This window comes from Phalacrocorax aristotelis, chromosome 2, assembly GCF_949628215.1.
Source record: "Phalacrocorax aristotelis chromosome 2, bGulAri2.1, whole genome shotgun sequence".
Lineage (NCBI taxonomy): Eukaryota > Metazoa > Chordata > Aves > Suliformes > Phalacrocoracidae > Phalacrocorax > Phalacrocorax aristotelis.
In genome coordinates this window covers 63,435,830-63,449,876 of record NC_134277.1, presented here as the reverse complement: position 1 = coordinate 63,449,876, position 14,047 = coordinate 63,435,830, and the positions used below count along the sequence as shown (strand labels likewise).

At 40.1% G+C, this 14,047-nt stretch overlaps 1 protein-coding gene across 5 annotated transcripts in view; it reads right to left on the bottom strand.

Annotated features, from left to right (window-relative positions):
- Positions 1-9,216: 9,216 nt before the first annotated feature.
- Positions 9,217-14,047, bottom strand: part of COL15A1 (collagen type XV alpha 1 chain) — a 163,503-nt gene continuing 158,672 nt past the window's right edge. For 4 of the 5 annotated variants that reach the window (XM_075083831.1, XM_075083835.1, XM_075083836.1 and 1 more), the window contains 4 exons: positions 13,565-13,624; positions 12,477-12,662; positions 11,169-11,284; positions 9,217-10,835 (listed from right to left, as the gene is read on the bottom strand). In XM_075083831.1, coding sequence (XP_074939932.1) covers positions 10,619-10,835; positions 11,169-11,284; positions 12,477-12,662; positions 13,565-13,624 — 579 coding nt within the window. In that variant the 3' untranslated portion in view covers positions 9,217-10,618. The remainder of the gene's footprint in view (positions 10,836-11,168; positions 11,285-12,476; positions 12,663-13,564; positions 13,625-14,047) is intronic. The other variant, XM_075083832.1, reaches the window with a different exon arrangement.

Here is a 14,047-nt window from a genome sequence, read left to right as displayed (position 1 = left end):
ATTAGTTTGTTCTGGCTGAGAAGAAATGCTTCCTAGCATTTGTAGGATTATCCTGGAGGTGAGGTAAAAGGAGTTACGTTTAGGTGGATGAAAATGTCATAAATTATACATATGCAAAAAGCCTACAATAGAAAAAATGCTCAGTGCTGTGAAGTAAAGCACCCAAAAGTGCCAGAACTGGGGTTACCAATGCCCCATTTCCATTTGGATTGACACGTTTTAGTATGTTTTTAAAATTTGTGATCGTATTTGCGATATCCCTGCCTTATTCAGTGCACAAAATGAGCAGACCCCACTTAGTGATCTGCTCCTCAAGAATTTGTTTCATTCTCACAGCTCAGTAGGTGGCCTGTACATCAGCGTGCCGTACCTCAACCACATAAGCAAGCACTACTGTTCTCTGCACCTGTGGCTGTGTGATCCTGCCCTCCCTTCTGCTGATACTTGCCCATACCTTATACCACAGAAACCAAATCAATGAACTTAATCAGCAAGGAGCAAGTTTCTTTTACTTTGCAGGGTTTGTTTTTCATCTGATGTGCTGTCTGTGCGGCTTCATGATTACAAGGGTGGGCACAAGGGAGAATGCAAGATGTGGAGCACGAAGGTGTTTCCGTCTGGTTGAACTGACTTAGGTCAATTTTAACTCTCATGGAATTGCATGTTGATCTACTCACACTGTTTGTAACCTGCTCTAAAATGGATCAATTTCTATGGAGCTTTTCTTCCATGAGTGAATCAGGGACAGAATCCAGATCCTTTGGGCACTGTTTGTTGCCATGAACATGAGATCACCCTTTCTCTTTGGCCATACCATGCCTTAGCCATTGCAGCATTTGTAACATATGAAGCTGGGATTTTCCAGACAGCCTTCGCTGATGAATAGTCCTGGTTGTTCTCTGGACATTGTTTTCCTGTGAGCAAAACAAGGAAGAAATATTGTGAAAAGGTAGCCACCATAAAGCACTTGAATCTGAAATGCCATGTGTACATTGCTACTGAAACCTATAAAGGCATAATTGGGTCTCAGCAGGTTCCTGTCCTGTCCTATCTTCATCCTGCGCTTCCTTCTCTGTATGCTTCTGATTTGCCTTGGATGGGAGAGTCACAGCTGTTACTGTACACTACCGATAGTAATGAAAGACACTGACAAGTTCTCCCAGAAGTAGTGGATTAGGTGGCTTGTTACCACATTCATCCTCTGTATTTCACTTTGGGCTAAAACAAGTTTAGGCTTCTGCATCTGAACTAGGACTAACTTCTTTCCTAACTTTTGATTAAATAGATTTAATCAAAGATAATTTTGATTAAAATAAGTTCCAATACTTTAGAAATAAGTTATTTTAGATTTTGGCAGCTCAGGTCTTATCACTATAGTTTTTTTTGTTGGGTGCTTAAGCTCTCTGCACAATGTATAGAGAGATACTCACTTAAAATTAACAGTGTCTTGTGAGCAGGGCACCAAGGGTTGCCTAAACTTCTTCACTCCCTCCACATAGCTAAGCTTCTATGCAGAATCAGGCTTTTCTGCAAAAGTATACCTGCGAGCTGTTACCTTTTAATCCATCATCCTACTGGGAAATAGAGGTTTAATGCCCAAGGGATTTATGCTCACAGACCTTATTTGAAAGACTAAGGATATTTGGAGTGCTACTCTGAGTCCTTCCTACTGGAGCTATTTCAGTGTCTGTGGATTCTTATTCATGGGGTACAGAAAGAGATTCTTGCTCTTTAATTGCCCAAAAAGCATAGTTGCCTATGGATATTTATCAGTGGCTGAGGGGAAATCGGACGATCATGAACTTTGGACATGGACACATAAATCCTTTTCGTCACAGTGTTTGACATCTATTAGGCTGTTCTTCACAAACACCTCTGAGTTTACCGTCCCTTTTATAGCTCCAACCTGTAGACTAGCTTGTTTACTGCCTTCAGAGTCACTTTTAAAGATCCCACACAGAGCTCATAATTTGCTATTTTCTTCTAACTTCTCATTCATAGAGTTCACCACAACCTCAGTGCTTTATTATTCCTACTCCCCAATCCTTTTGACTTGTCTTACCCTTCTCCCTTCCCACCTTATGTCCTAGTGAGTGTACCAGTAAAAGCGCATACAGCTGTAAGTGACTATTTTGATCCCTCCTCCAGGCTATTCATCAGTATTCCTGACCTTTTCTCCTGCTGAAGAGCAGTTGGGTTTTTGTAAGGAAGATACTGTGGTTCATTGACTTTGACAGAATGAGTAGCTTATTATCTGCCATTATGCGGCATTCAATTGAGACTAGGGTCTTTGCTAGCGTGTCCAGTGACCTCTGATATATCATCAATAGCTAGGTTGGGAGGGTTGACTCTACTTCTTTTCAGGAAAAAAAATGTGGACATTAGGAGGTGACTGAGTTAGATGTAACTAACTTAGCTTGCTTCTCTCCCCCAACTCTTTACCGGTAAAAGCAGAGGCCTTTCTTCAGGAGATATATTTTGAGAGGCCCAGGCCACAAATTTATCCCGGTTTTGGGGACAATTATCTCTATCAACTAGATACTTTCCTGCCGTAACAGAAGATTATCATGGCACATGCACTGATACCAGCTTCTTGCCTTCTTAAAATGGAGGCATAAACATCTGAGCACGCTGCTGTGCTTTCAGTTCCTCTGCCTGCAATTTGAGAAGATCTAACTTTGAAGTTAGCTTAGCTGTGCTTTGAGCAGGGAGTTAGATTAGATGACCTTCTGAGGTCACTTCCAATCTAAATTATTCTACCATTCTAAGACATATCAAGCTACCAGAAAGCGGGGAGAGAGATAGTGAATACACATTCAGTCTATGAATCTCAATGATCTCTGGCTATTAATAAGGTTGGTTTTTTTTTTACTTTTGAGTAACAGTCTGTATGTCCATTTCTAATTCATGTGGATTAATGCATGGCATCAGCTTTGGCTGGATCTGAACCCTTTGCACAAACAGCAGTCTTCTGAATTTCTGTAAGCTTTAGCTGGATGAAAACGGGGATCAAGACGGGCATTCTGCAGCCTCAAGGATGAAAGCGCATGTAAATGAGCTCCCCAGTACTCAAGCTTTGTAAGTGCTGTATGCTGTAATTACTCAGATCATCTCTGCCATAACAAATTTTAGTGTAACCTTACAACCTGTTAGCCAATAAGCTTAACTGTTGTTTTGGCTTTGGATATCCCAACAGTGGAGGCAAACAGCCACACGATATGTTTGAAAGACCTTGACTTGTGAGTGTTTGATGTCAGGAAGGCTTTTGATAGGCTGGCTGAAAGGGTGGTGGGATGATTCTGGGAACTCATTTTTGGTATCTCAGGCAAATCTCAGCACACCTCTAGACTCTGAAAAGAGTAATTGAGAAGATGCTGCTGACTCTAGAATCGGAAGCCGTTCAGTCCTCCTAATGGCTAGACTGTACATACATAAACATGATGCCTGATCCACCAGGTGCTGGAGTAAAGGACATGGGCAAATGTCTTGTGTTGTCCTGTTTGCTAATGTGATACATCCTGGTACTAGCTATCAGTTGTACAGGATGACCATACCAGGGCCCTTTCTTTCTCACAGCTTTGAAACTTCCCAGCTGTGTGAACAGCCACTCCATGCCCCAAGCAAGGTGCGCATCATTGTTGAATGAGGTGAACATAATGGGATGGCACAATATATCTATATACAGCATGGGAGCATTCGTGTAGGGCAATGACAGCTTTAGGAGGGTTCCCTGTATAAATGCAGTCTAGACATATGGACTATGTGAATGGATGTTTGCACAAGGGTTATATATTTTACTCATGGCAAAAAGCCACAAGGATGTATCGGTGTCTGCCCCATGAGTATCAGACATGCGTGTCCTGCAGTCCCTCTACAACTTTCAGTTGGATAAGGACTCCAGTTAGCCCTGAGACCAGGCACAATGATCAAGCACCTGTGAGTACAATTAAACCTTTCTGTTCCAAAATAGGGTGGCTCCTTCAAACTATCCACAGCAGTAGTCATTGGCACATGCTGCCCTCCCAAAACATACGCCAAGGCAGTGGCTGGAAGGTTTACAGATGGCACTGACCAGTACTGTGACAGGGAATAGTTCAGCAATCAGTCATGCTATTGGTACTAATGCCTGTACCCTGACCCTGATAATTTTATAGTATAGTTGTAGCCTCAGAGATGTAACTAGAGTCAGTTGAGACATTGGAGCCTGCTGAGTTAAAATAGGAAACTCTATAGCAAAGCTAAACACCAGTGAACTGTTTTTTGGACGTTAACACCAACCCATCCTCTAACTTAGCAGGGAGATAATGTTTTTCAGGTAGCAAGCCATCTTGGTGAATATGCCTGGAACCAAAGAAGGCCAAATAAAATGACTGTGAGGTGGTATTGGTACCGACAGAAACACAGCTGTTTGGCAGTCCCCTGCTGCTGCTCATATGAACATACTTGAAATGCAGCATACAAAACTACCTTTCCTGCAGAGGCATTGTCATCATCATCCTGGCTCGAATTTGAATTTGCAGATGATCTTAGGTACTCCTTGTAAGGTCAGACAGGGCTGTCACCCCACTTTCTGCTGAAGCATCACTAGTACCCCTGAGACCAGCTGAGGAAAGCAGGTTATAATGTTACCCCTGATCAACACCAGGGTGTGATGCTGAATTGACTTCACATGTAGAATACCCACAGTGTGTGCTGTCTCTAATTCTGTGCCCTGAGCTTGAAAGAGCTCCAGTATAGTACTTTGCAGGAGCACGCAGGGAGGTTAGCTGCTTTGTAAGGAGAGGAGGAGTTGTGGTTTCTTGTTGGTCCCAAAGGGACATCTCTGGACTCCCTACCATCCTACCACTGTACCCAGTGCTCCCAGCAAAGCACACACAAATGGAAGTTGGCCTTCAGTGTTTATCTGGGTGCTGTGGAAAACCGTGCAGAAGATCCACATGAAAGGTGGAACTTTTATGTGTGGCATGCTGCACCAGAGTAGCTGGCAGCTCTGAATGGTGCCCAGCTTTTCTGTGGAGGAGCAGCACAAGCTTTAAATAAAGGCAAATGGTTGGGGAAGGACAAGTGAAGGAGGAGGTCAATCAGGAGGTGGAAGAAAGGACAAATGAGAAAAGCCCCATTCCATTTCTCTCTCCTGCCCATACAGGATGAAGATGTGTTCTGACTTCCCGTTCTCTCTCCCCCGAGGAAAGCCTAATACTGCTAGAGCTGAGACATCCATCTGCATGCACCTCCAGATTAGGCTGTGTATACATATCCATTACTTAGGAGTAGAACAGGTTTTTCTGGGTTATGGGTACAGGGGAAGAGAAGCTGGTAAGTAAAAGGTTTACATCAACTGGTAATAGTGGAAGTTGCAGTGAGGTGCAAAACAGGCCTTTTAAGACACAACAAGTAGCAGCAGCCCTCTGACAGGTTAAAATGAGAGGCTAGGTTCAGGTTAAAGTAGCAAAGTGCTTGAAGTACTTTTCTTAAGTAGGTGCTCATCTAGAAATATTTCTGTCTCTGGTTGGCTATTGTTGAAACATTAAGGAGAGACAGCAGGGAGAAACTGAACAATGTAGGCTCTAACCACATACCAGACGAACAAATAACAGCCAAACCCTGATCAGATGTTTTTTAAGATGCATTCATACTCCAATACTTGAACACCAAAGTGAAACTGCAATTCTAGCATCTAATTCCTTTAAAATCTCTTCTCCTGGCTGAGGACTGGAATGAAATCAAGAATTGCAAGCGTTACTTCAACGGCTTCAAGTTGCGTCAGGGGAGGTTTAGATTGGATATTAGGAAATATTTCTTCAGTGAAAGGGTGGTCAGGCATTGGAAGAGGCTGGCCGGAGAGGTGGTGGAGTCACCATCCCTGGAGGTATTTAAAAGACATGTAGATGTGGCACTTCAAGGCATGGTTTAGGAGGCCTGGGGGTGTTGGGTTGATGGTTGGACTTGATGATCCTAAAGGTCTTTTCCATTCTTAATGATTCGGTGATTCTATGATTCAGAAGGAACACCTAAACCTCAATGCAAAAGAAGAGTTACTGTGAAGTCTTCAAAGCAGGACATACTGCAACTCATTCTTTCCTGTTTCACCTGAATGCATAACTCAGAAGCAACGCTGGACAGTCTGACTGCACTAAGACTAGTTTTGTTAATTGTCAGTCCTTTGAGGTGTATATGCTGCACTGCAGACACTCACAGGTTTGGCTTGCTTAGAATAACAATGAGAGGAGAAGCTGCTCGTCTCACTGCAGTTCATCCAGGCAGAGCAGCACACTGCTGATCAATGAGAACATGTCATGCTTTGCAACTGCACAGAGAAAAGATCCCTGAACTGAAAAAGGCAAAGGACCTGCTGATTACCAACCACTAACAAAATCAATGGGCCAAAACAGGATTGTGGGGTGTCTGCAATCTACTGCCTATATTCACAGTTCAGTACAAATAAGACCTTGTGGGGGAATATTTGCTACAATGAAAACCAGAACTCTAGGAAAGTGAGTTGAGGGTAAGCCAGATTTTTGTTGGGCTCAGATTTGTAAATTGATTGTCAGAAATTCCTCCATCCTAATATAATGTTTACCTGTGTGCATGAGGTCAAAGAAGCTGATCAGGCAGTTGAAGACTAACACAGCCATGGGGTATGAGGTGGCAAGGATGAAAAAAGGTCTTTGGAGATGAGTGCACCTGCATTTATACATGCGTGCATGCACACTCCTGCCTTTTCTCCCAACATGACTTTCCCCCATTTTCCTCATCAGATTAAAAGTTATATTATCCCATACCAACTTTTAAACAATTTGGAAGGATGTCCTACAAATCCAGAAGAAAAAAAGATCCCAACCCTTCCTATTTCAAGTCAAAAGATCATTTTAAAGATCATTGCATGATACCACAAGGTGCTTTGGGTGTGGTCAGTCAATTCAGCCAGATGTTTGTTATTGACTGTGTCGAACTGCTTTCAAAATTCTAATGAGTTAACAACTTATAAGTACACATTTGCCCTTCTGGCTGCATGAAGTGGTGAAGATAACAGGTGGGTTTTTTTTTATTTTGGGCAGCGATCTGCAGCAATATTAGCACTTCTTAAAAGGAAAGGTCCTATACGAGGTAAAACAATGAAAAAATGTTTTCATTTGTTGCTGAGGAGTCTTAATTCCTTTTGATTATTAAGGAGCAAATAAATTAGAACAAAAATGCTTTGAACGAAAGCATGTCTTTTGAAAACGACATAGTTAATGTGTCCTGCTGCTTTCTTTGTACTGAAGATTGTTGTGAAATTTAATAAAATCAGTAAAACATTGCAGTAAAAAGTGATGTTTCCACTGAAAACTGTTGTGTGATTCTAACAAAGTCCAATTTGGAGTGGTATATTCAAAGTCAATTTTTAATTCACGTGCCAATTTGCCTTCATAACAAAAAATTCTTTTAACTTAGAATCCTTAATGGCATTCAACTACGTATTCCTGCAATTTGCACCATCCCCAAAGTATCCCTGATAAATAGATGAATCTCTCCAGTAACAATTCAATATTCCTTTTTCAATGGTTATTAACTTTTCCTGGACCTTACTGGAGCTTTTCTGGTTGTTTTTTTTTTCTTTTTTTTTTTTTTTTCTTTTTTTTTTTCAGGTTAAGCACCAGCTTAATTAAAATTAAATTGTAATTATTTTTACTGGAGACCTGATTCTTTTGCAGAAGCGCAAACCCCACTGAGGATCTTTCTTGATTTAAAGGAAGATTCTGTTGTGGTAGCTTGTACCTACAAGTCATATGAAGACAAATCTGTCAGCTTGATTTCTAGAAATACTTATTCCAATAGCTGAAATAGATCTGCTGTGTTTTATTCATCAACCAGCCCTGGGGTTCTGATGGTTTATAAGATTTTCATCTCTGTATTTACAGTGTATAAACTTCTTCCTTTTGAAGTGCATCACATCTTCCAAAAAATGGATGTTTTCAACGTTCCTCTTATTTGGCTGATACTCCAATTTAATTAATTCAGACTGCTATATTGGTTTCTAGTGCAGTTACTCTTTCCAGCCTTGCTCTGGTGCTCGTTTTGGTGATTCATTTGCTTTATACACCGTTCCTTACCTGAATTAGCAAATGTTCTTCCTCAAGTGCACCTGACCTTTGTTTTGGAATAATTCTGAAAAATGTATTCTGCCTTGATAGGGAAAGCTAATTTATTTTTAATAATTTATTTTTAAGTAGTGAGCCAATTTTTTCTCTGTCATATCCTCGATGAATATTACTGTTTCTCTTCAATTATACTAAGGAGTACAAAAAACCTCACTGTTTTGGTTAAATTGTCAAAAAGTGTCTTTTCCAAGAGAAACCTCATCTTTATAACAGATGTCTCATGGCATTCTTTGGTAAACTAGCTCTCCTGCTGGCATGTGAACTCAGCACCACAGCAGCCCAGACGATGCATGGTTCATGCTCTGTATTAAGTTGAAGAGTGCGCAATAAATTCCTCTAGGCTGCAGTTTAATGTTATAGGTGGGAAGCAACCACTGAGAGTTCTTTATCATCTCATTGTTGGTGCTTAACCATTTCAGTTCTCTGCTAAGCTCTAGCAGCTCTTCAGGATACAGAGAGGGTTTAGCCCTGTGAAAGGATCAGCACAAACAGAATTCTGGATGCATTTTTGCTGGGCCCGGCCTAAACACCAGTTCAGTAACTCCTAAAAACTGCCTGTCTCCCACCTCTTCACACAGCTCTTCTGTGAGATCCCATCTCCCCCCCACCTCTTGTCGCTGCAATTCTAGGCGAAGAAACAGCAAGCTCCCCAGCTGCTGGCTCTAGCTCAGGAGTGGAAGAGCGAGAGCTGACAGTGATGACTGGGTGATGACTGGCTGCAAGCATGAACCATGCTGGCCGTGACTTGGCTGAGCTCAGGGTCTGCCAACAAAAGATTAAAGGTAGGTGGTTCCTGCTGGAAGCACATTGAAGCATTTTATTTTCCCCCTTGAACCTTCTGTGACTCAGAGTGAAACCCCGCTGTACGTATACAACTCTTCCAACTGTGTGAACTGAAGGAATTTGGCATTTCACAAGAGTGCTCAGCATTTTAGGCAAATGGACTATAAATAAGTGCAGTGAATCGTTATGCATGCATTTTAAATATAATATAGACTGTTTTTGCCTCATTACCATGTTGTAATAATGAAGTCATTACTCTTCTGCGAAGAAAAAGAAGATATGATTCAGCTGACCCTGGGAAATAAGCTTTTATAGTAAATTGGAAAAATAAAGCTGGATTTCACAATATTATATTACATAATTATATCAGTTTAGTATAATGAGTGTGATTTGCTTTTGTCTTTTGAAGGTAGCTGTCTAGTAATTTAATACTGTATTTGTCAGCAAATGAACATGTATTTCCAACACAGACTCTAGATCAAATCTTAAAAATTATAATGTGGAGTTTGACCTCCATAGTTATTGCCTGATAAAATATAAGTAAATATGTTGTTTAAAGTATGCAGTAGACAAATGTATAGGCAAAAGACTTCAGATATTATGGTGATACTGTTTGTGAAGAATATTAGCATTTGCTGACATTCCTATCCATTGCTGCTGTTATTTTATATTAAGGACTCTTTAATTATCCGAATGCCAGAAGGGTAAATTCACAAAAAAGAAAATCACTTTACATATAACTTAGTAGGCTAACAATGTCTAGAGCCTATTTTAAAAAGACCATGACAGACATCTTTCATTCAGCAGTTTGCCACAACAGGAAATTACTTCCTCTAATATGCAATGAAATAAATAAAGGTCAGATGGTTCGTTTGTCTGCATTTACTTCGCACAATTGTACCATTAAAACAGGATGTTTTCTATTAACATAGCTCCAGGTTTCCTGGTAATAATAGCACCAAAATAAGGACCAGATTTTGTCTAGGTGAAATTCACTCCTCCTGCGTAAAGCCGTATGCCTAGAATCTGCAAAGAAAAAAGCTGAAGCAAGATGTGGAAGCTGCTAAATTTATGTGTAAGCACCAGGCTGTGATCCACACAAGCTTACAGGAGTTAAGTATTCAGCTTCCACTGAAACTCCAAGGAGGAGAGCACCTTTGTTCTCAAAGCTTTTTTGAAAATTTCAGCCCTGTAAGATGTAACAGCCTCCCATTATTTGCTCAGGGTTAGTATGTATATATACATGTATATGAATAGTGCCTTGGGTATTCAAAATCTATGCAAGTGAAAAGAGGAGCTTAGAGCATGCCATTTCCCAACTGTGAAGAAGCAGCAGCCTTGCAGAGCCGTACTGCTTATGAGACAGGCTACTGGATCTTCCTCACAGACCACATTTGACTTGTGCCCTTAAATGATCTTCAGCTCAGCCAGAAAGACAAGGGGCTGTGAGTTAATTGTTGGCAAACTTTGAACCATGTAGGGTTCAAGTGGGAAGAAGGGCTTTAAGTCAGCTGCATGTGCACTGGATGTTTCACCTAACTGGAATGCGGTTTGTGTTGAGGTATGTTTTCTTTGGCTATTTTTTCCTGAAATGTGCAATTACAAAAATTAAAATATTTACATCATTACAAATGCAATTTCAGTGTCAGCTTTTTCTGTCATAAAATGGAATATTCCTATGTGCAACAGGTGAATTATTTTCCTTGGGGATCAGATACAAAACTGTTTTCAATACAGAGAACAATAAACTGGTTACTACAGCTAAATACTTTCTGATCAAGAAGTTTCCCCATCTTCAGTGGTGATGCTTGTCCCATAGCTCCCATATCAGCTGTGTGCCAGGCTTCACAGTAGTTGCTAACCAGTCGGATCCCATTTGCAGTTGAACCATGCCATATTACTTTTTGAGGCCTGAAAGGTAATGTTAAGAAGTTATTTCCTGAAAAAGTATCTTTTTTTTTGCTTTATTCAACTGTATACCTACATATGTGGTGACCTGTATTTCTGCTTTCCTCCTGCTTGAAGCAAACAGTGGGTAGGGAAAGACGAAGATGGAAAGGAGAGGAAGAAAATGAGAACACAACCTGATATCCCATTCACAGGCTATTAGAAATGGAAAGGAAGGACAGCATAAGGAAAGGGAGAAATTTTTGTCACATTTCTAGTAGCCCCAGGTATTGCTACTTTTACTATTTGGTAAAAATAAATGTCACGTAAAACTTATAAATGGTAATGTAAACTCACCAAGATGGATCAGTCATGACATTCCTCCCATCAAAGGAGTATATCGGAACATGAATGTTGAATTGTCCACCATTTCCATTAAATATGGATTCCCAGTTATTGAAAAGTATTTCTCCCTGTTAAAGTTTCAAAGCCACTTTTACAAACAGAACAAATTCAAAATCCACACCATACCTGACTTTTATAGACTTATCTATACATTTCAAACCTTATTTGCATTTAAGAACATTTACGATTCCAGCTTTCACATCAGTTTCTGCAAGATGCTTCTGAACAAACTTGTCTCATCTATCATCTCCATGCTAATAGCTCTCTGATCCATGCCTTTGCCTCACAGGTGCATCTCTGTACTATTGTCACTCCAAATATTCAGCTTGATCATCTCAATTTCCACTGTCCTTTTCCTCCTAGCTGTCTAAAGGGTTGTTTGAAAAATTGCTTATAACTACTGTAGCTACAGAGAAAAAATAGGGATAATTTGTATTGGAACTTTTGTTGAGGTCACAATTTTGTGAAAATTGTTGCAAATATTCAAGGGAAAAGCTTTGCATCAGGCTACCTCTCAACCTGCTTTTGAGTTTTTCTACACAAAATTGAAACAATATTGTCTTTACAAATCTGTCTCCGAGGCTCTGTATTTGCATGCACTTCAGAGCAGCATCCGTTCAGCGTTTTCCAAGCATCACGTGTTATTCCTGTAGGTTTCTTTGGCCGTTTGCTCTGGGAGCCAGCCAAAGCTCAGAGACATCGTTTGTTTTCCTTAGTTTTAGAGTGCGTCTGTTTATGTGAGACCACAAAATGACTCATGCTCTAGACTCTCCTGCTCCATTTCATTGGGGTAAATCCAGCATCACTCCTAAGCACAGGATTTGCCTTTATCTTTAGAAATGAGAAAACCAGACATTTTGGCCTACTATACTCTGTGATCGTACTAGAAGGTAGAACATAACAGCTGTCACTGAGAAATGGGGATGCACTTTCCCTGCTCATATAAAAAATATCCAGAAAGCCGAATATCATGCTGTTGCTTTGTCAGCAATCTGCTCGAAGCAGGCTGTTCTCATAGCTTTATTACTACCATTAGCATTAGGGTATTGAAATAAGCAACCCTTGAAAATGAGAAGGAAATGTGAGAGTTTGTAACTTTCTACATTACCACTACTTCTTTGTTTCTTGAACCTGTCTCTGAAATATGAAGCAAAGCTGCTTCTTTATAAAATGCAGTTTGGGTTGAAACTTTCTGCTTTTGCCATTTTCCAAGATTTTGGGCCTATTCTAATATAACAAGTACTAAGCACTCATTTTTACCTTAAGATTGACTATTGGTAAATGGTATCGGTCTGTTTTTCTGACAACTGTGGCCAAATCTTGCAAATGTGATGAGAGGAATGCTCTATAGGTAGACGTCAAGCCTGCTAGTTGGGCCTGTTGAAAACACTGAAAATCTGCTCGCATGTCACCAGCAAATGGCAAGTTTAAAGCCACCAGATGCAGCTGGAGAAAAAAAAAGAAGAAAAGCCACCGTTTTCTTTTTAAGTTTATAATACTAGGAAGACATATACCGGGAACAAACTAGACCCACCCTCCTCCTGCCAGCACAAGAATTAGTACCTTCCATACCAGGTATGAAAGTTATTTGCTGCTGTAACATTACATTTCTTCAAGCTATGAGACGCATAGCAGAAATATCTATTTATCTTTGACTATTAAGGAAACCATGAAGATTATATTCTTCTGAAAACCAAAATTCTTTTAAAAGCAGCTAATATTTTTAAGCAGAATTCTTGGTGTTATCACATGAACAACACCCCACATCCTACAAGCATGGAAATAAGTAGCAAGAAGTTGCCATCTACCATTTAAAAATTCACTGTTATCAAATACCAGAAGTAGCATGCTTAAATCAGAGAGTACAGATGCAAGAACTAATTTTTGTTCCCCCACCCCGATATAACTCAGTTACCTTGCTTTCTTTGTCTAAATATTTTAAAGTATTTTAAATGAAGGCTTAGATTTTAAAGCATCTATCTAAAACAGCCCCATGAAGATAGAAAATATTCTAATGAATATTTTAATGATTTAATTGTGATACTATTGTTATCTAAAAAATTACTGTCTATTGTAGGTACAATTATTAAGTAAAGAGGTATTCCTAACTCAGAATTAGGATGTCACTTTTACTATTTGAGATGGGAAAGGGGCTATGAAAATAGGCTTGGAGGAAAAAAATTGAAAAATGTCTCTGAGATGTCTAAACCAGTTAAAGAAGTGTATTTGTAAATTTCTAAAGTAAAACCCATGAATTTGAAGAGGAAATATCACAAATCTCCCTCAAGATGCAAACTGTCACATTTCAATCCACAGCTATGCAGTTGCAATACAGATCTCATACTTACTGCTGGTTTTCCATTGTTCATACTTGATATTGGACTCAGTGCTGGAAGAGACTGAAATCCCTGTTATTTTAACACATGCAAAGAGAAATGTTAAACATGTTACTCAGATCAGAATTTTAGACACTCAATGTTTTTCTAAGTAAAGCAAACATTGAACACTGGAGAATCAGAAACTGCTCTACCTCTGAAAAATACACGCAAACTGTGTAGCCAGAACACTTTATCTAGATACCATCAATCTGGTGTATCACATGTGTCTGAAAGCTGTCCTGGCCAGAGCTGCTTTGCTAGACCTGAGTGTACCCATTCCACAGTGCTCTGTCAGAGCTGTTGTCAGCTCCGGATCACACCTGGAGTCCTGGATGGAAGCAGCCTGCTCTTGGCAGGGGCAGCAGACCAGTGCACGAAAATTAAAACTGAAAGGGTAAGGAGGATGTGGAAAGAGAAAATGTAGTGGGTGGGGATATTTCTCAAGGCCTCAGT